General features: G+C 53.6%; 1 protein-coding gene across 4 annotated transcripts in view; it reads right to left on the reverse strand.

Annotated features, from left to right (window-relative positions):
• The window catches only part of KIRREL3 (kirre like nephrin family adhesion molecule 3), a 551,587-nt gene that overhangs the window by 31,683 nt on the left and 497,642 nt on the right, over positions 1-22,262 (reverse strand). For all 4 annotated transcript variants that reach the window (XM_043579789.1, XM_043579790.1, XM_043579792.1 and 1 more), the window contains exons 5-6: positions 11,175-11,332; positions 1,647-1,797 (exon numbers count right to left, since the gene is read on the reverse strand). In XM_043579789.1, coding sequence (XP_043435724.1) covers positions 1,647-1,797; positions 11,175-11,332 — 309 coding nt within the window. The remainder of the gene's footprint in view (positions 1-1,646; positions 1,798-11,174; positions 11,333-22,262) is intronic.

The raw sequence follows: 22,262 nt of genomic DNA on the forward strand, positions 1-22,262 counted from the left end.
TGGACCACCTGATCCCCGGAGTATTTTGCTTTTTCTCAAGAGCTGGGCCCACAGCTGCTGCTCAGAAGAAGCTGGTGGGTGTGGACAGCCAGGGCTGGGGCAAGACAGGCAGCTCCCTCAGGGCAGCCCCGTATTCACGGGATCCGGGATCCTCCGAGTGAGCTGCTCCCTCCCCTCAGCCTGGTCCTGGGTTTGGCAAGAGCCCCACTGTTCTTGGCTCTCATTAGATGAGGAATAGAATAGTTGGTGGTGATGAGGGAGTAGGGGTTACTAGCCAGTGAGGACAGAGAAGATGAAGCCTTCTCCAAGAACTCCGCTGTGTCTGAGTCTCTAGAGCGAGACTGAGGGTTACAACTGTTTCTTCTGCCCTCTGGGATCTAAGTGGCAGCTGCCAGGATTCTAGACAGAGTAAGGACTTCGGCTCGCTGGGCCCCACCCCTCTGGACTCCAGATCCCTGCCTGCGGAGCCAGGTGGAGCTCAGAATCCAGAAGGCTGAGATGAGCCAGGCTGTTGGGAAAGGTTTGTAAATGAATTTGATTTAAAATGAATGAAATAATAAGAAGGAAATGAATGCCAGCCCGTAGCGCTTAGCGTAGCACCAAAACAGCCCCCGGCACATGGTGGCCTCACGCTCCCTGGCAGGGAGGGGGATTTAAGAGAAGAAAAGTCAACTTTTGAGTGTTGAGACCTCAGACCTAAACTAGTCCGGTACTGGGAGGAAGGCCGCAGGACCACCTTGTTGAACATTTTTGTTGTTGTTGTTGTTGTTCTCTGGGGCTGACAGAAATTTAGGGAGGTTTTAGGAGACTGTTAAGGAGACTTTTTAGGTGACTTTTGGAATAGGATGCTGGGGGAGTTTTAACGCATCAATCCTGTTAACGTTAATTCTGAGGACAGACGCTCGCTGAGGGCCCGCCGTGGGGAAGTGTAGAGGAGGGGTTACCAGTGCGGGCTCTGGAAAGCGAGGCTGTCTGCGTTTGACACTTATGTGGCCTTGGGCAAGCTGATCAACCTCTGGGTGCCTCGGTGTCCCCACATAGGGACCACTGTCCACCTACCCAAATGGTTGTTGTAAAGATGAAATAATACGTGGAAAGTGTGGGCTGACTGAATGACCACTCTTCTTCTCTCCCTGACCGCCCCTTCCACGAGAGGGGCCCCTGGGTCCCTAGCTTCTGTAGGGTATGTGCTGCTCACCCACTCCGGGGCCCCGAACACCCTGTGGCCCCCAGTATCTCTGCTCTGGCTTCCTCTTCAAGAAGGGGCCCCCTGGTGAAAGCAGGCCCGGGGACTGACTCAGATATTTACTGATGTGGAAGTTCTACCTCATACAGGTTTGGACATGTGGCTTGACCATGTCATTTGCCAAAGGTCCTCATCTGATGTTGTTACTTCATGTGACAATAAGAAGGACAAGACCTTTGGGTGCCCATAAATACAAAGCCGGCCAGTCCAGGGAGCTGTCTGACCCATTTCCGGTCTCCGGACACCCCCCAGAGAGGGGGCAAGAAGAAGCTGGCGTGTGGCTCTAGGGAGCTGGTTATCCAGGCCTGGCTTTTTCCCCCAATCCGTGCTCCGGGCAGGGACTGCCGGGTGGTTCCGGCCCCAGGCCTGGCCCGGCTGGGAGGGCCGCGTTAGTACTCACGCTGGATGTCGATGGTGACTGAAGTCTCCTTCCCTCCAGGGATGGCTTTGTTGGTGGCTCGGCACACGATACTCTGTCCATTCTCCACATCGCCGGGGGAGACAAAGAGCGTGCTCACGATGCTCTCACGCTTGCCGTCTCGAAGCAGAGTCTGGGGCGGGGCGGGGGGGGAGGGGAGGAGGGCAGGGAAAGAAGGCCACATGTCACTCAGAGGGGATGTCCTGGGCAGGAAGACATGCTCCAGCCTCGCTGAAAGGAGAAGGAGCCCTCAGGTCGGGACACCCAGGGGTGCAAGTCTCTGTGGAGAGCTGGGGGGTTACTCGAGCACTGGGCTGCAGAAGGAAAAAGAAACTAGGTTTTCTATCATGGGGGACAATCAGCCTGGACTTGTATACCCCAAAGCGTAAAAGAAACCAGGCTAGGCCCAAAGGAAATCAGGTTGCAGGTGTCCTCTGGTGTTGGGGGGAGCCTCTGGGTCTGCAGGCAGCACTGAGAATGTGCCCAGCGGCAGACGGTGCAGTTGGGGCATGGGGGTAAGGGCAGGGCTGGAGCGGGGATGCAGGTATTGCTTTATCTATGTGAACCCTTCCAACGTTTCAAGTCATTTCACTTCCTGACCTCATTAGAGCCCCAACCCATCACAGGCAGGACAGATGCCATTATCTTCCACATGACAGATGAGAAAACAGGTAAGCTCAGGAGAGCCCACGCAGCTCCACCGAACTTACCCTTCAAGCTGGGGTTGAGAAAAGTAAGAGGGTCCAACAGGGGGCTGAAGAGCGTCCCCACCCCCCCAATCCATGTCTTCACGGAACCTCAGAATGGCAACTTATTTGGAATTAGGGTCTTCAGAGATAAGCTAAGTCATCGGGAACTTGTTAAGATCTTGAGATCACCCTGGATTTGGGGGAGAGGGTAAAGTCAATGACTAATGTCCTCAGACGAAGAGGAGAGGACACAGAAAGAAACAAGGAAGGTCACCTGAAGACGGGCAGAGCCCGGAACGATGTGGCCACAAGCCAAGGAACGCTGGGAGCCTCCGGGAGTGGAAGAGGCAAGGAAGGACTCTCCCTGGAGGGATCACAGCCTGCTGACACCTTGCTTTCAGATTTTTTGGCCTCCACAACCCAGAGACAATACATTTTGGTTGTCTTAAGCACCAGCTGAGGTGCTTCGTTAGGGCAGTCCTTGGGAACAAACGCAAAGCCTGAAAGCCTTTCGGTCTCCGGCCTTCCATTCCTTTGTTTTCAGGGGCTCATGCTGCAGCTAGTTCCGCCATCACTGCTGCGCCCCCTTCCGGCTACCTCCCCATCAGTTTGGTGCCCCGCACCGCACCGTGAGCTCACGGTGATCCACTAAGGTAAGGTGCTGGGGAGCTGTGTCAGGCAGGGGAGCCACTTCCAAGGTGGGACTGGACTTGTTCGGTACTCAGAGACTTCTGATCCTGGGAAGCTCCTTAACCCCCTCCAGAGAAGGGTGCTGGACGCCATCTTATTTTGGCTTGCTTAGGGCCACGGGATAGACGAATAGACGTTACTTCTCAAAACCTCCCTTAAGATAACAGCGACACTGTTCTCACCGGACCCCACAAGGAAGGGAGCATTATCTCCACTTAGTAGAAAACTTAGTTCAAAGTGAGTCGGGGACTTGCTAGGCAGGGCTGGGATTTGCACTTGAGAATGGTGACCCCCAGAGCCCAGGACCCTCATACCACGGCTCCCTGAAAGCTAGATGGTGGTTAATATGATCTTCACTTGAAGGCGGGAACAATTCGAGGGATTAAGCACTTTACGTTCATTGAGCTACTCAGCAGTGTTGAAAAGGAGAAAGCAGGCCCAAAATGGAGTTACTTATGTTAAGGGCCCCACATCAGCAAGGACTTAACACCTAACTTAATGCAGTTTCAAACCCCAGCCCTGCCGGAATGTGACATTTCACCAGCCAACCTAGAAATTCTTGGTTAGCAGGAGGAGGTCATCCCTCCGTTACCGCCTAAGAGTGAACTTGCCTGAAATAATTCATTCTTTGATTATAATTTCCTTTTATTCTGCCCCTTCTCTGCCTTTAAAAACCTTCCATTTTGTAGACCTCCTTGGAACTTTCCAGTTCCTAGATGAGATGCCTCCCAATTTATGAATCATTTACTAAAGCCAATTAGATCTTTACATTTACTTAGTTGAATTTTTGTTGTTTAACAGCACATAGGCAGCTGGAACCTGCTCTCTGGGTCCTCAGTTCTGGGGGGTCCTTCTCAGCATGGGGCAAAGCCTGTAGCCTCCAACACCAGGAGAACATGACATGAGCCTCTGTCTAGAACAGCATATCCAGCTTTAGACAAAGCCAGGTCCTGATGCCAGAGAGATCCACAGAGCAGGGCAGTGGTCCAGACTATTTCTCTTGCGTGTTCTAGAACTACCTGGGCCTGGGCAGGCTCCCGTGGCTTGAGGCCTCACCGCACGATCTTTCCTGGGCCTCAGCCCTGGGCAGAGGGGTTCTGGGGCTGGGTCAGGGCCGGGGGGAGCGATGTGGTCAGCCCCAGCAAGCCAAGGGGTGGGTGTGGGATAAGTCAGTGGGATAAGGGTCTGCAGATCAGTCTCAGGGCCAGGGTGCTAAACTGGAGGCCAGCCAAACAGGGGTGAGGGGAGAGCGGTTTAGCCCCAAGCCAAGTCAGAGCAGAGGGAGCTGTGGCCGCACCACAGTGACGGTTCCGGACTCTTCAGCAGACTTCATGTGTCTATAAATAGCAAAGCGATAATAAGAACAATTTCCTGGATGGAAAGAAGACCTGGGGTAGGGTGGGGGGAGGGGGGGAGGGGGGAAAGAGGTGGGTATTGTTCTTCCTCATCCCCTTTCCTTTCCTTTTACCCTTGTGCTAACAAGAACATTTACATTAAGTTTGACTCTGCCGGGAACCTCTCCAATTGATCTGCTCTCTGCCTGGTGGAAAGGAACAGGGCTGCCGGGGTGCTGGCGGGAGGGGAGCGGGGAGGCCTGAGCTCCTAATTAGGCCCTCTGACTGCTTCCCTTCCTCCCAGTACCCGGGGTGCTCCTGTGCCTCAGAATGATGATTAATGACATATTTACTGTGTCCGGGCATGTGCTTTTCTGGGAACTAAAAATTCTGGTTCAAGTTGTTTGTTCCAGCTAATTAGAGAAAAGGGAGACGTGTTCATTAACCAAGGGGAGAGCGAGAGGAAGGCAGGGCTGGGAAGCTGGCGCCCCCTTGGGAGCGGCTCTGAGCATCTCACCCTGGGCTCCAGCTCCTTGGGATCCAGACCCTGGGCAGAGGAGCGCCAGTGTGCAGGCAATGGAGTAGGGTGGTCCTGGGGAGGGCCAGGCTGGTGGGCCGACCTGCAGGTGTAAAGCCGAGCCCCGTCTGGCCCGGTGGCCTGTCTGCTCCGCAGGCAGTGCTTGGCCTCAGTCCCAATTCTCAACCTAGTTTTCCTTCCTTCCTCCTGTCTTCCTTATCTTCTCTCCTCTTCTTTCTCTTTTCTCTCTTCTTTTCCTACATTTCCCTCTCACAGATCTCCCCACTCTCCCCTTTTCTCACATGCAAATGAAGCCTTTGGATTTTGTGGCCTTGAAGGTACAGGCCAGGTGGAACATTCTATCATTTGCTGGTTCTTGTCACAGCCTGCTTCCCTTCCCCTCCCGGCTCCTTCTCCCTGTCTTCCCTTCACTGAACTTGACTCTGGGGACACACGTTGGGCCCCAGCCTCCCAGCTCCTGCTCCAGAAACCTTCATTAAGATGCAGATCAGCTCAGGGAGTGTAAGTGGATGATTAATGGCAAGTCACTTTGTTTCTGGGGCCACCACCTCTAAGACCTGGGGCAGCCCTCCCTCCAGCTTGGTGGGCAGAAGTGTGCTGCTAACCCCCAACCTCAGAGTCACTCAGCCTGGCTCATGGGACCCTGATGGCAGCTCCCGAGGCTCTACCGGGACCCAGCCCACCCATGTATGTAGATATGGAGCAGAGGCAGGTGCACAGGAGTGTCAGAGCAGAAGCCTTCATGGGAGGGCTTCCACTCCTCTGTGTCCAATGGCCTCCATCCACTAGGGACTTCCAAGGAACTTTCTAGACTGTCCCAGTGGTTGTGTGAGGCGCCGCTTACCCTGCCTGCCCCTTGCAGCTTCCTGTGTACCCAGCCCCATTGAGCCATCCCTGAGGGCAGGCACTTGGCATTCAACTGGCAGTGACCTGGAAGTGGGGCTGGGGGGACAGAGCGCTTCCTGTGTGCGGTCGTCCAGCAGTGGCCGCTCTGCTCTTTCCAAAGCCCCCAGGGCCTCAGCTGGGCAGTGGAGAGCCGGGCTGCACCCCAAGAGATGGGAGGCCTGGTGATGTCTGGGTGGGAACCACAGGTGGGGAGGGGTGGATGTGCGAGATGTGGAGGGAATGCAGGGGGTGGGTGCCCCATCCCTGGTGCTAAATCTGGGAAGCTCATTGATATGCAAACAGACTGGAAAGCCCTTGAGTGAGGCCTGATTGCCTGGCAACAAGGCCTCCTCTCTTCTCCCTTCCTCACTCACCTCCCCCACCTGCCGTGTCCTTTTTTTTTTTTTTAAATCTACTCTCTGCTTTCCCCTTTTTATAGTTGCCTGGGGGATCCATTATGGCCTGTGGTCACATGGCTTGAATGAGGGCTGTAAGGAAAGGTGGAGAACCACAGTGCCATTTGCCCCAGACCCTGCATCCTCAGGGACCCCAGTCTTGTGCCCTGGTTGAGAATGGATGCCCTTCACAAAGGAGGCCCAGATGACAGGCAACTGCCACCCTGGGTAGAGACTCTAGGCCCTTAAGATAAACAGAGGGGGTGGAGGGCAGAGCCGGGGTGACTAGTGGGGAGAGAAGGCACAGTGGAGGGGGCTCATGGAGGGAGTTGGGTCCCAGTGAGGGCCTTAAGGAGTGTTCTTCCAGGGTCCCTCTTAGCAGGGGCCCTAAGGGGGCTCCTGGTCCTGATGGTGTGTGGGTGGCCCCTGGGCAGGCAGCAGCCCGAAGCTGGAGGGAGCAGAGAGGTAGGGCTGGAGAATAAGGGGCTTCAAGGTAGATACATACATGACTCGAGGGTCCTAAGACCAAACAACTTTCCTTCCGGCTCCCCCTCCCCCATCAGGGTCAAGGCTGTGTCCTGCCACCTGGCAGTTGTTGGGGAGGTAACAGATGGAGCAAGAAGCTGGCTCTCCGGGAAGATTTGTCTCTGGGCTCAGCCCGGCTCGTCTTCCCCCCTTTTCCCTAACCTGTCGTGCCTCCCCTGGTTTGTGAATCTGCTGGCTTTCCAAATGAATGCCGTGTGGCCTCCACTCTGGTGCCAGGCCCAGAGAAGGCAGCCTGAGGCTGGACGTCCAGTCGGAGAGGACTTGGAGTGAAGCCTTGCCACCAGCTCCCATGCTGCCCCAGCCAGACACCTGCCAGAGTCCCAGGCATGCACCCAAGTGACCGGGCCAGGAGGGCTCTGGTGACAGCATGTTTAGGGAGAGGCACCACAGCCTATGCTGGGGGGTGGGCGGTGGGCCAGAGGGTGCTTCTTTTTCCTGACTGACCTCCCAGGTCAAGGGGCCTGGCCATCCTCAATAGTGCTGCCCTCCATCCTACCAGCTCATCCTTCCCCTGCTTCCCTGCTGGACAGCAGAAAGAAGGTTCCATGAAACCAGGACTGCTGTGTGACCTCTGAGGAGGGAGAAGTGGGGTGAATGAGGCAGAGCTCTGAGGGGAGGGACTAACACGACCGACGCTCTGACTCTATGCCAGGTGCCTTCAATGCATAATTCCTTTTCCGTGTTTCAGCCATCCTCACGGGCGTCCATGGTTAATGTCATCCTGTTTTCCAGCTGGGGAAACTGAGGCAGAAAGATTAAATTACCATAATATGTGACAGAGCCCGACTGTGACGTGGGCATTCTCATCTAAGAAAGCGGACAGCAGGGCGAACCCCGGGGCCTGTGAGGATCAAGGGAGGGCCAGGCAGGGTTTTCATTCAAGCCTCACAGGTATCCCTTGAGGCAGGTGCCGTTCTGGGTCCCACTGTATAGATGGGGACGCCGAGGCACGGCAAGGTTAGGCAGCCGGAAGGTGGTGGAGGCTGGATTCAAAGTGAGGCTGCCCAGCTCCCAGGCCCAGGGGCTGACCCACCACTATGTGACACATACCGAGGGCTTGAGAACTCAAGGCTGTCAGGGCTGTCCCCGGGGGATCTTTTCTGTGGACTCTGGACACAGTTTGGCTGTGTGTGCACTTGTGCGCTCTCTCAATCTCTCTCTCTGTCCCTGTCTGTTTCAGCTGCTCATGGCCCTGGCCCCTCATGCATAGCTTGTCTGGGGCTGCTCTGCCTTCCGGATGTCGGCAGTGCCTGTGTTAATGGTCCTTGCAATCCCGGAAGAAGCAGAGAGGCAGAGGGGTGGGGCCTGATAGCCCATAGAGCTGGTTCCATGTGAACACTGCTGGATCATCCCCCGTCTCCGTGAGCTCCAAGTTGTAGGTTTATACCTTGTCAGAGCCGGCAGGCACTTGTTATGGACGGGTCTGTCCCCCTGCCCAGAATTCATATGGAGAAGCCCTGACCCCCAATGTGACTACATGAGGCTATGGGGACTTTAAGGAGGTCATGGAGGTTAAGTGAGGTCATAAGGGTGGGGCCCTGATCCAAGAGGACTGGTGTCCTTATAAGGAGAGGAAGAGACACCAGAGATCTGCCTCTCTCTGCACACACAAAGGAAAGGCCATGTGAAGACACAGAGAGAACGTGCAGTCTTCCAGGAAGAGAGAAGTCACCAGAGCTGGCACCTTGATCTTGGACTTCCAGCCTCCAGACCTGTGAGAAACAAATGCCTATTGTTTAAGCCACTGGTCTGTGGTATTTTGCTATGCGGCCCAAGCCTACTAACACAGAGGGTCTGATCCAACCCCTTTGTTTTATGGGAAAGGAAACTGATGCCCAAGGAATGACTCTCCTGAGGTTCACAGAGCAGGGTCTGGAATGCTGGCCCCTCACTGCCTGGTGTTGTCACACAGGCCATAGGCCTGCGGGAGTGTGAACAGGGTTGGGTGGGACAGAGGGTGAGCAAGCCTCCCTGCTCTGGTCAGCTGTAGCATGGTTCCAGACTCTCAGCGGGGCCGAATCCACATCATGAGGGCAACATGCTGGGGGCAAGGGCGGCCCCGGGACAGGTTCAGCACGGTGACTCTGACCTTTCTTTTTACCATGGGGGCGTGTCCTCTGCAGGAAGCAAACCTTGGCAGGGGCCAGGCTGGCCCAACTTCAGAGAGGGAATGGACAGATGCCCAGATAGGAAGGAACACCCCTTACCTTCCTTTTCATCCTTATGTGGGTGATGTACTCCCTGTGCTGTATTTTTGTATTTCATAACACAACAGAGTGGCTCCAGCCCAGGACATGGGTGAGGGATTTATTTCTCAATGGGCAGCTTCCCCCTGGGTGGACTTATGCCCGAGGGAAGCATTTGTCCTGGGTTCTGGCACCAGGCTCCGCGTGAGGCCTTGATGGGGTGGTCAGCTTTGGATAGGAAGGACACACTCTCAGAGAAGCATCAGTCCTGCCTCATACCCTCCACTGATGGTGAAAGCCTTGCTTCCAGTTTCTTTTTAAAAGAAAATTTTTTTAATGTTTATTTATGTTTGAGAGAGAGAGACGGAGCTTGAGCAGGGCAGGGGCAGAGAGAAAGGGAGACACAGAATCTGAAGCAGGCTCCAGGCTCCGAGCTGTCAGCACAGAGCCCCATGTGGGGCTCGAACTCACAAACCTCGAGATCATGACCTGAGCCAAAGTCGGACGCTTAACTGACTGGGCCACCCAGGCACCCCCTTGCTTATCTTTTCAAGACCCAGGGAGTGGAGCTGGTGGTTGGGTGGGAGTGGGGAACAGGTCGTATGCATCTCCCCACTTTCTGAGGCCAGGGAGAGCCACAGGGAGAGGAGAGACCTCTAGTTACAGAGCCAGGGCGTGTTGGCTGGCCCTGGGGCCTGACACAACCTCTCAGCAGCCGCCCATCTGTCTGAGGCAGTACTGAGAGGAACACAGGAAGGACTGAAGCCCTAGGCACCATGACACTGTCCTTCCAGCCACTCACCAACTGAGAAGGGCAGTCACTTCTCTTGTCAGGCCTCGGTTTTCTACCTGCGGATCAAGGGAACTGGACCGGCCCTCCTCTACAGTCCTGTTCATCTTTAAAGGCTCTGTGGTATATAAATGCAGTCTAGGACGCTATTTACAATTTTCCTTAACTGGAGTTTGGTGGAAGCTGCTTTAACATTTCCCTGGGATTTTATTTTTATTCAGGTAGGGGTGAGGCCGGCAGCTCAGGAGATGACTGCCATGAAGAAGGTAGTTTGCTCCTCACAGTTTCGCTTGCGGGTCCACGGAGGGCGGAAGGGTTGGTCAGGAGACAGAGGGAGCGAGGGGAAAATACGGTGCAAGTCTTTATTGTAGTTTTGTGGGAAAGAATGGACAAGGCAGCGTGGGCAGCTGAAAGAGTTTAGGATTGGGTGGTCTGAACAATTTCCACAGGCTCTAAGCCCTAGGAGTGATCTTTAGTTACCCAGGATCCAGCCCTGAGGATTTAGGGTAGGAGGATTCGCACCTGGGACTGCCAGCCTGATAAAGGACAAGGTGTGGGTACGGATGTGGGATTGTTAGGTTGGCCCAGCAAAGGCCTGTTCTCAGCACCTTGGTTTGCTGTCTCCAGGAATTAGCTAACCCTGGGAGTGAAAGTCCCTCCTCATCTGCAAGGCTTTGAGATGTCAAAGCATCAAAAAATATAGAAAATAAAAAAACCTAACTAATACAGGGGTGAGTTCAGGGCACTTCCAATTCATTGCACTTCATGTGAATGACAGAAAGGCACCCCTGCGGGTAGGTAGAGGAGGGTGCAGGGCAAGGTAAGGGAGTCTGGGCTGGATTCCAGCCTTCCCTGGCCCCTGAGTCAGGTGCATCTGGGGCCGGGGAGAACTTAACAGCCTTACCCAGTAGCCCTGGAAAGGTGGCCAGATTTAGCAAATAAAAATACAGGACACTCTGAATTGCATTAAATCTGAATTGCAGACACACAATGAATAATTGTTTTAGATTAGTATGGTGCATAATGATGCCCCATGTGATATTTGGGGCATACTTATACTGAAATTCAAATGTAACTGGGTGTCCTGTATTTTATCTGGCAACCCTAGGCCCTGGCCACTTCTGCCCCTGAGTCTCCTCTTCCGACCATACTCTCTTCGTAGGGTCTTGGCCGAGCCCAGTAATTACCCCAGGAAAGAAGAGAAGGCAGAGTTACACAGTCGGGGAAACAGAAAAGGTCAGATAAATAGAAACACAGCACGAGAGGGAAAAAGTGACACACAGCGCGAGAGAAAAAGAAAGACACAGAGAGGTAGCAAAGAATGAGAGACAAAAAGCACACACAGAGGGAGCAAGAGCGATAGAGATGGGGAGTGGTCACGCAGCCCCGCCCCACGCCCACGAGGCCCCGCCCCATCCCCACGAAGCCCCGCCCTTCCTCCTGCCCCCAGGCCTCACCTTGGAGTAGGTGGCCCCATTGATGACCTCTCCCTTCCGCAACCAGATGATGGAGGCCGCAGGCTTGGCGTTGTCTGCGTGGCAGGTGAGGTTGAGTGGGTCCCCCGCCCTCAGGCTGATCACAGGGCCCCCCAGGATGACCGGGTCATCGGGCGGCACTGCGGGGAGAGGAGCAGAGAGGTCAGGCTGAGGGCACACTTGGCCTCCGGCAGGGCTGGCAGGCTCTGTGCTGGGCGGATTTTATGGAGCCGCCGACAAACAATAATTATCATACTTTAATAAAATGTATAATCCCCTTGTATTCTAACTATAATAGCAACAACAGCAGTAATCTCTGACATATGCACTGCATGTTTATTTGCAGACAATGTTCATGCCATCATCTCATCCGAAGCTCACGACGCGCCTGTGAGGGGACAGGGCAGGCATCATTAGCCTCGTTTCACAGATTGGGAAGCAAAGTGCCGCTGCCTAGATACTATCTGTACTTTCTTTCTTTTTAACTTCTCTCTCTCTCTCTCTCTCTCTTAAACAAAGCACTGGCACATCTGTTGTCTGATTTAATCCTTACAACAGTCTTGCAAAGTAAACATTATTATTATCCCAATTACACGGATCCGGAAATCGAGGCCCAGCAGGATTAAATGACTTGCTCAAGGTCGCTCGGGGAATGAACAGAATCAGCACCAGAGCCAGGGATGCCACCCGGGTCCTCTGACACCTGCAGCTCCCAGCCAGCCCCTTTCCTTGCAGGGGGGCAGGTGACAGGTGAGGGGACTCCTCGGAAGGCTGAGTCAGTGTTTCAGACGGCTGTGTGACCCCTGGCATCTCCTGAGTGCCGGATTCTTCCAGAGTGGCTCCAACTGCCTCATCCCAGAGTCGGGGATCTCTGCTGCCCACTTCTCCCGCTGCAGTTCATCACAGGGTGGCCGGAGACTTGTGGCTCTCGAGATGGGAGTGCCACAGGGGAAGGACATCCACGGCAGGGGCTGAGGCTCCCACCCTGCCCCACTCAGGGCCCAGTGCCTGGTGGCATAAACTCCATAAACATTTGCCCAAGTCCCTTGGAGTCACCCCTGTGATCCCCACGGTGACCATGGGATGTAGGATGGGCAGTTATGATGATAGATGACCATCACTTGGAGAGGAGGCCCAGAGAAGTTAAGTGACTGGCTTCAGGTTACAGAGCCTCTTCTTATGTTCGTGCTTATGGACACAGGGAGGGTCTCAGGCCTCTGCAGCTTCCTGACTCTCCTCCCTGGACAAACCACAGAAGGGGAAGGTCTCCCTGGAGACCACCTGATGAATCTCTGGTCTTCCTCCCCCAGGGAATGGCTGGGTGGGTCAGTGCCGGAGGCCTGAACCGCATGTTTGCTCGGTGAACGAGTGAAGAGGAGACTGGGTGATGAGATGGGGTCCCAGCACAAAAGACCTTCTTTGCCCAGTTGCCAGGGAAAGTCTATCCTTTCACCCAGGTCCTGTGTAAGTTTCTGCACTACGGGCTCAGAGAAGACAGACGCAGCAGAACCAGAGAGCAGGGCTGGGCCAGTTCTGACCTAGCAGGCTGTGCTGTCCAGCCTCTGCCCCTCAGGGCACGTTCCCACAACCTGCCTGGCTTCCCTCCCCTGCCCAGGGCCTCCCCCCATCTGCCACTCTCCTGGTGCATCCAGGCTCCTCAGGAAAACTCCAGGTAAACACCCAAAGCTGCACACCTTCCACTAGTGGCCCTGCCCTGTTCCTTCCTGGCCTCGGAGGAGGCGCGGTTCATTACTATAGCCCAGTGTGTGCCAACCCCCAAGTTTCCATTTTCTGAGGAAAAATAAACCATCAGGGCTTACAAGACGCTATCATCAGCCCCAGAACTCCACCCGAGATCCTGGCCCAGGGAGGAAGTTGGCCTCATCCAACCCGGCCTGGCCTCCCCAGGGGGCTCGGGGCTTAGGCAGATGTTGGCTGTGGGCTGGATGATAAGGACAACCCCCCACCCCCTGCCCACCCCAAACTCCCTCATCAGTGCCAGAGGCCTCCTTGGTGCTGGTGTGGCCAGAGAGCAAAAGGGAGGCTGATGTGGGCTTTCCACAAATGGGGGGTGGGTGTGACAGTTGCCGACGAGGGGAATTTTGTCTCTATGCAACGGGCTGGGCGGGAGGGCTGGGCTGGGGCTTTCTTCTGTGGTGGCAGCTTTCTCTCCATTAGGTGCCCAGGATGGAGTGCTCTGGCTGAGCTTGGGGAGAGCCAGGGGAGATGGAAAGAACCATTGGCAGCTCTGGGAATAGAAGAAACACCTGGCCATCCTTGTCTCCGTGGGTTCCCCAGTGAAGAGCCAACTGGTGTGGTCTTGTGGCGAGTGCCCTAAATCAGAGGGTAAATTGGGGAAGCTTGTCCCTCCTGGTGGCTTTATTTCACCAGATACAACATATGAAAGGACAACAGGAGATCTGGAAAGTTCTCTGTGGCGCTGACATTTCTTGGGTCCGAGGCAGTGGTTCTCAACCTTGGTTGCATATCATAATCTTCCGGGGCGGTTTTAAAAAAATCCTGTTGGCAGTCCCAATCTCTGGAGATGGACCCTAAGCACCAGGAGTTTTTACAACTCCCCGGATGATTCTGGCGCGTGACCAAGTTTGAGAACCCATGGTCTCTGGGCCTTTGCTCAGGTGCACAGCACACTGTGATCACAGCATGGAGCCTGAGGAGGGCTTTCTCGAAACCAAATACAGTGAGGGGCCAGGCTTCCTTCTTGCTGCCTAGTGCTGTGTTCTGGAATATTGGATTAGAGGGCGTGCAGAGGAGGGGAGGGGGGAGGAGGACCCTGTTTTGTGAGTACCCAGGCGCGCGCACACACACGCACACTCACACACACGCACACACACACACCCCCAGCCGCAGAATGGGTCCTGATTATATCTTCCCAAATAAGTGGTTATCATGCGGTTATTCATGTAGCTATGCATTATTGATTGGCCTTCGCCTCGCTGCACACCAGATGGGGTAGGAGGGGGTGCGGATGGGGCTGGGGTGTGGGGGTGGGAGTGGGTGAGGAGGGAGGATGTTTGGGGGCCACGAGGCTGAATAGAAATCAACAGTCGTTCTTGGCAGCTGTTGCTTCGATGGAAGGGGGCGACTCATTACGTCTCCATTCAGGCCCGGGTCCTGGAGCTGGGACTGGGGCCCAGGCGGAGGGGTGGGGGGTGGGGGGAAGGCGCCAGCCGCCCAAGCCTGGAGATGCATTATTCATACCTCGCCCTCACAGGATTGGTTATTATCCTGAACCACTATAGAGTTTGGTCTCCTAATTTTTAATCACAGGGAAGGTGGAAGCGTTAGCCTTTTGTGATTAATCCGGAGATAAAAATAGTTGACTGTTTTGGTGTTATGCTGGTTGTCAGTCAAGAAGAAACGCGTTAACTGTTGGGTGACTGAGGCCCGAGGAAGGCCCGAGTGCACCCCAAGCAGAGCCGGTCTCCAGAGCTGGATGTTGGCCCGAGGAGGGGCACAAGCCTGCCTCAGGGGCTGGCTCCTGGGCGCTGCTTGTGGAAGGAACGGATCATGCCAATTCCAGCCTTACCACTGTAGGGCGGCTTGGCCCACGCACTTTGCTCTCCTAGCGTCCAGGGTTGGGGCAGGCGGCTGGGGGGGGGGTGGTCTCCCCTCTTCTCTGCCCTGCAAACTGTGCCACACATGTGGGTGGGCAACATGGGGCACCCGTGTCTCTCGCTGCGCCGAGGGGGCCCTTGAGGACTTTTCTCGGAGCTCTGCTGCAAAGGGCAAGGGGGCTTGTGTGGCAAGGTGTTGCAAGGAGATACGGTTGAGTTCCACCATGACAGAGGAGGAAACTGAGGTCAGAGAGCACAAGTGCTGCCCAAAGTTATCGGTGAATGAGGGCAAAGAAGCATGGACTTGGGCTTGGGAAGTGCCTCTTGGCTCCACCAGCGGGGTGAAGCTTTGATCCGTTTTATATACCTGAGGCTCTTTATACCGTCTTAGGGAACAAGAGATTCTGTGCCTAAAAGCCACAGCTAAAAGCTGAGGAAGCACCAGCCAGCCCCACAACTAACTCTAAGAAGGGATCCTGCAATCAGAAGGCCTTGAGCTTCTGGACTAGAGCATAGGCTCCGGGTGACCATCTGGCTGTTCTTCCCCCAGGCCACCAACTGGACGGAGGGCAAAGTGGAGCTGGGGTCAGAGGGTTTCTGCCCTGTTCTGAAAGTGCTCACTGCCCCTGCCCAGTGACTATACAGCATGAAGCTCATTTGACTCATTGGTCTTGGTTTGCTCAGTTGGCCAACCTTACCAGAACTGGCTAGGAAGATGCCCTTGGTGCCAGGCCAAGGGCAGCACCGTGGGCGTTTCCTCCCAAATCCAGTTGGTCACCTAAGTAGGCCCCTGACCACGCTTCTGGGATTCCTCAGAGGCTCCGTCAGCCCAGATGGGGCCTGTCAGCCGACAGAGGCCAGCAGCAGGGACACAGAGGGTTATTCTGCCCAGTGGTTGCTGGAGAAGGAAGAGTGGGAGGTCAGCCAGGCCACCTTCCTGCCCCCAACGGCCTGGCAGAGCACCTCGCAGACACTAAGCTAAGGAGGGCAGCTCTGGGTCTCGTTCAACTCACACACAGTGCATTCTCCGCAAGCGTTCTATTAAAAACATGAATCCGGTTGTGTCCCTGCTCAGTTTCAAACCTGCCAGTGGCCCATACTTTACCTAGAACATAGTTTGAACTCCTCTCTGTTGCCTACAAGCACCTGCACCTTCAGCCCTGGGCTGCATCTGCGACTGACTTCCTTCCACCACCCCCTCACCCACTCTACCCTGCCCACGGCCTTCCTGTCTGCCGAACAAGCCAAGCTCACCCCTGGCCCAGGCCTTGTCCTTGCTCTTCTCTGGAATCTCTTTTCTGTATCCTTGTCTTGCTGGCTTCTTCCTGTCAGTGAGGACACAGCTTAAATGTCATCTCCTCAGGGGGGCCTGGCCACCCTGTACAATAGCCCCTCCATTATTCTCTGTTAGATCCCCCCACTTTATTTTCCTTATCGCCAGGTTCATTTATTATCTGTCTTCCCATATTACAAAGGAGGCTTCCTGACACCAAAGAAAGACCTTATCTGTCCTGGTCATTGCAGTAGTTCTGTGTCTGGATCAGTGCCTGGCATATAGTAGGAGCTCAAGAATTTGTTGAGTTAATAAACTGAAGATTGCTGGGTGGGAGGTCTGTCATGGGCATTGACTTTTGGGGTCAGCACTTTTTACACTCTGTGTGTGTGTGTGCGTGTGTGTGTGTGTGTGTGTGGTGGGGTAGAGTTGGGGATGGTGGACGAGTGAGTGTTGGGGGGGTGGGTAGCAAAAAGGGGGAGCCTGCTAGCCCTCCCTGGGACAGCAGTGCAGAAACTCTATGCTGCGACGCTGGGGGACTAGCTGCTTCCTGTCATTTCTGGAGAGGGCAGCGTGGGCTGGAATGGCTTGGGGGTGGAAGCGGGGGTGGTTCTCAGCCTGTTTCGAGGTAGCACCATGCCTTCTGGTGGAGGAGGGACACCAGCCCAATTTGGATCATAGGCTGGGGAGAAGGCTGTGGGCTAAGCATGGTGACAGATTAGAGACACTTGGCCGAGAGCAGGATGAGGTTTGCTGCTGACACTGCTCTTCTTTGTTTTTAGGCATTGGTGTTCAGCCCCAAGGGACCTGGGTGGGGTACGGCGTGGGCTTAGTTCATGCTGGGAGTGCCAGAGCTGACCCCACGGAGGGAGAATCCCCGGGCCCATCTCTTGTCTCTAGCTTCAGGCCTGTAGGCCAACCAGTGTTCAGCATTATTCCCTTCTACCTTCTGCCCTTTATCCTTCCCTTTCGTTCATTCAGCCTCTTCCATGTCACAATCTGAGTATAAGATGGTTGAGTAATACCAGACACAGCCTGCCCTCTTGACGCCGACGGGGAGACCTTTGTTACTCAAAGCGTGCGCCCAGGATGGTCCCGTAGCCACTGCTTCACCTGGGAGCTTGTTTAGAAATGCAGATGTTTGAGCTCTACCTCAGGAGCTCTGGAATCACAACCAGCATTGAAAAAAGACCCCAGGGGTGCCTGGGCAGCTCAGTCGGTTGAGCGTCCGACTTCAGCTCAGGTCATGATCTCACGGTCCGGGGGTTTGAGCCCCATGTCGGGCTCTGTGCTGATGGCTCGGAGCCTGGAGCCTGCTTAGGATTCTGTGTCTCCCTCTCCCTCTGTGCCCCTCCCCTGCTCATGCTCTGTGTCTCTGTCTCTCAAAATGAGTAAACATTAAAAAAATTAAAAAAAAACACCCCAGATAGTTTGTATGTACTTCAGTGTTTGAGGAGCACTGCCCTGGAGGGCCCCTAGAATAATTACAAACTGATGAGAGTGCTTTGAAGCAAGAGCTCATTGGACAATGAGAGCACATAGGGGGCGTTCTCCCTTTGTTAGTGCCCTACTCCCTCCAAGACTTCCTGGCACTTAAGTCAGAGAGAGGGTATACGCTGCTTGCTGGATCCTGGGTTTGAAGTCACAGCCCAGCGTGAGCATGTTTCAAAACAATTTCCTCTGCCCAGGGCATCTCTTGAACTTGGAATGCTAGAGTTCTCATTCCCTGTCTTCTCCTGGGTCACTGTGACCCAGCCTTCAAGGCGTAGCTAAGGGATTTCCCAGTCCCTGAGGTCTTTCTGGAATCTTTGGCCAGGGCTGGCCCAAATGACTTTTGTCTGTGATCCCAAAGGATCCTGGGCATTCTTCTATCTCGGTAGCTAACCTGGTCTATGGACGTGATCTGCAGGTGTTAGTCTCTCCCCTAGACTGCAACCTCGTTCATCCTGGATCCCCTCCACCTGGCATAGCGTCCGCCTCTCGGGATACCCCATATATGTTTGCTGAGCTGGACCTGGCTTGAGTCCATTACTTTACGAGCTGTATGATTGTGGGCAAGTTACATAATCTGACAACCCTCACCCTCTTATCGGAAAAGTGGGGTAATAAAGATACCTGCAGGATTATTATGAGGATTACTTTTATGATAGGGAGACTTCAGAGACAGCTGTGTAAAGGCTTATGCAAATACTGGTTATTATGTCCAATATTTTAAGAATAATATCTAGTTTGGGTGCTATGTGAAAGACACTGTGCCAAGGGCCCTCTTGTTTTATCCTCATTATCCTTGCAAATAGGTACTAACTGGGATCTCCATAGTGTCGAGGAGGATACACGCTCAGAGAGGGCAAATCACCTGGCAAAGATAACACAGCAGATCAGCGGTACGGTTGGAATTTAGATCCAGGTTTGACCCTGTAATATTTTCTGCTAGAGTCAGAGCCACCCACAGACCTGCCCGTAAAGCTGTGGAAGCCCTTCCCAGGCCTTCCCACCAACCCTCCTGACCTCATCACGATCACTCATGATCGCATATCCCCACTCAGATGCCCGACAGGCTCTGCCTATGCCTGTGAGCTCCCCTCCACAACCCGACTTCAGAGGGCTCTAGGAAGCATAGGCCTGGCTTGCAGCTGGTGCTTGAGAGATGTTGACTAAGGGAGTGGATGAGCGATTTTTGCTGTTCGGATCCACCCACTGCTCGCTTTTGTCATTCTGCCCTGTTGTCAGGTTCTGGACCATGGGTAACCCCAGCCTCCGGTTTCCTCCCTCCCGTGGATGCGCCACCTAATGGCCAAAGTACAGAACTACAGACCGTCAAGACAGGACAGGGAATGTGCCTGTGTTTGCAGAACTGCTTCTCAGGGCGGGTTCAACATTCATTCGGAAAATTTGGATTGAGCACCCACTATGTGCCAGGCCTGGTTTGAAGCTCTGGGGATGCAGAGCTCCTGCCCTAGAGGGGTTTACATTCTACTGGGAGAGACAGACAGCAAACGAATAAACACACAGTGCAATGTTGGGTTGATATAATACAATGCTATTAAGTACTAAGAAGAAAATAAGATCAGGTAGGGAATAACTTGATTCTGAGTTGGCTCCAGGATTCTCTCCTGGTCTTCTCCTGTCCTTCCTGGATGTGACTTTCTGTCTTCTTCGCACCCTTAACTGTTGGTCTTGCCCACGGTTTGCCCTTGCCTGGCCCGTGTCATTCTACACACGGTCTATGGAGAAGCACATTGCTTTCCTGCAGACTCGGCCAATATCTGTGTGCAGATAAATCCCAAACACGCATGTTCCCCGTTTTGGGGAATGGCACCATCATTGAATTAGCAAAGCCACAAATCTGCGAATCTTTCTGGATTGTACTCTCCTTCATCCTGTATGGCTAACCGTCCTGGATAATTCTTTGAAATACCTTTCAAATTTGTTTCTCCCTGTCCATTCTGGACAGTCTTCCTGGCTAGGCCCTCAGCATTTCTTGCTTAGATGATAATACCTAACCCCCTCGCCCCCAGCTGCACACTGTCCCAGAGTGATCTTTACAAATGTCTGGTTATCCATCCATTCCCTTACCATTTGCCGAATATCTAGCATTCCTTTGTTTAAAATCACTCAAAGGTTCCCCCCTGCCATCTGGATAAAGTCTGAACTTTTAGGCTCCTTCCAACCTCTCCAGCCTCATTTTCACCCCTTTTAAACTCAAATTCCTTTTTTGGATAAGAATGATCTGCAATTCTTGGAATAAGTCACTCTTCCCCAATTGTCCCTCTCCCTTTGTTGGGCTAACTTGAAGGTCAAGCAGTGTGGGTTCAAATCCTGGGTCCTTTATTTCTTAAAAAATTTTTAATGTTTATTTATTTTTGAGAGACAGAGAGAGACAAAGAATGAGCAGGGGAGGGACAGAGACAGAGAGGGAGACACAGAATCCGAAGTAGGCTCTGGGCTCTGAGCTGTCAGCACAGAGCCCGACGCAGAGCTCAAACTCACAACTGTGAGATTATGACCTGAGCTGAAGTTGGACGCTCAACCGACTGAGCCACCCAGGTGCCTCCTGAGTCCTTTACTTACTAGCTTGTGGTCATGGGCAAGTTGCTTGGCCTCTCTGTGCCTCAGTGTCCTTTTCTGTAGAGTTGGGAATATGACAAAACCAGGATTGCTGTGTAGTTGCCAGGATCAAGTGACCTCCAGTGTGGGAGAGCCCTTTGCCAGTGGCAAATGTAATTGGTTCTCCAAGCAGAAGGGTTCATTCCCTTGAAGATGATGGGTGAGGTGCCTGGGGCTTAGAAGTCTGATGCTCTGTCTCTTTGGGAAAGTAGAGGTCGCTCTCCTTTTCTGTTGCCCTGTCCTCAGCAGGCATTGGGTGAAGACCCGGATGCCCACCCCCACGGGGTAACCCCATGCTGCTCTGCCTGGCTTGGCTTCTCCTTCCTAAAGCACCCCCCACATTCTGTGCCCATGAAGGTGAAGCCATTACTGCTAGTTGGCTACAAAGGTGTGTATGAGCCCAGCTAACTCCATGTGGAGGAGAGATGGGCCATCTCAGCTGAGCTCAGCCACATTGCAGACTCACTAAATCCTGGAGTTGGGGGTGGGGGTTGTTACACAGCAGAAGCTGACTGATATACTTAGTAGTAACCTACCATCTGGTTTGCTCCTGCAAGACTGTCCGAGTCTCTGCGCTCCTGTAGTAATCTCAGAACTGGGCCCTCATCACTGACTCTCTCCACTCCGCTCCTTTTCACCTCCGTTTAAAGCCAGGTAACTCTTCTGGAAGCCCAGTCTCTACTACTCACAAGGTCCACTGGCTCCCCAACGCTCCAGGATCAAAACCAATTCCTCAGCATGGAACATATTCAAGGTTCTCTACAGTTAGGCCTTGTCTCTCCAGCTCTTTCTCTCATGCTTTAGCTGGACTCATTGTTTACCCCTCTGCAGGGACAGCCTGCCCTTTTAGAATGACATGCTTTTGTTTGTGAAGTTGTCTCTTCTGGAAATGTCCTTACTCTGAGTCTCAACTGGCTGGAATCCCAGCCTCTCTCCAGTCAGCTCAAAGCCTACCTTTGCCTTGTTAACTCTTGGTCATTCTTTAAGTCTCAGGTTATTGTCACATCCTCTAAGAAGTCCCCTCTTGATCTTAGTCCCTGCCTCTCACTGTGGGCTGTTGGCTGCCCCGATAGCTGTGAGGTTCTTGAGGCCCAGTCCTTGCCGGGTTCTTTTTCCCACCCCAGTGTTGAGTATCCAGCCCACAGTGAGAGCTTAGTCAATATTTGTTGACTGGTGCCTTGGCTGCCCCAGGGGTGTTGAAGCAAACTTTTCCTTCTTCCCTAACCCGGTGCTCGTACGTTTTACACCGGCGCTCACCACAACCTGCATTTATTTGTGGACCAGTTTCAGATTCCCTACTGCTCCAGGGTAGGAGTCTTGATGCCTTTTGCATTTTCCCCACCACCTAGCACATTACCTTGGACACCGTCATAAGAGAACAATAAAAATAATGAGCAATCGTTATGTGGATTGATCTAGTTACCATACTTGCAGAACTTACAGGACTTCGAGAACTGTTCTCGTACTTTGAAGGTAATCATTCAATCCTTGCAACAGCCCCGTATAAGGCAGATACAGTCATGCATATTTGAGAAATGTGGAAACCGAGGCACTAGCTTATCTCGGAGGTCCCCTGACTCCAGTGACCTGCAAAGGTTCAGGATGTTGGGAGGCCCACCTCTCCCTTGGAGCTTCGGATGTGCAGGGGCTAAGACGGCAGGCAGAGCGCCTGGTTCGGCTCCTGGCTCCCAGCTCGTGGCTGCATGACTGGGGGCGAATCACTGAATTCTCTGCAAGATAATCTCTATGTCATAGATATGATAGTATCTGTTTCATTGGGCTGTTGTGCAGATTGAATGAGTCACTGCGAGTGCCTTGTTTCAGAGCTTGGCACCGTAGTAAGAACTCTGTACATGCTAGCTCTTGATATCACTGTGTGTTCAATAAGGAACTCACATGGAAACAGAAAGCAGAGTATTGTACGTGAAATAGCCTGTTTCAGTCCCTCGTTCTGCACTTGTTCCGTGCCCCCAGCCTCAGCCTTCCTAGATGTCACGGTCAGCACCTTGCCTCTTCGCAAAATGAGGAGGAGGTTAGAGGCCAAAAGGCAGCACAGAGACAGAGATGGGATGGGCAGGGGACCCTCCAGGGAGGAGGGGGCCACGGTGGTGG

Source organism: Prionailurus bengalensis, chromosome D1 (assembly GCF_016509475.1).
Source record: "Prionailurus bengalensis isolate Pbe53 chromosome D1, Fcat_Pben_1.1_paternal_pri, whole genome shotgun sequence".
Taxonomy (NCBI): domain Eukaryota; kingdom Metazoa; phylum Chordata; class Mammalia; order Carnivora; family Felidae; genus Prionailurus; species Prionailurus bengalensis.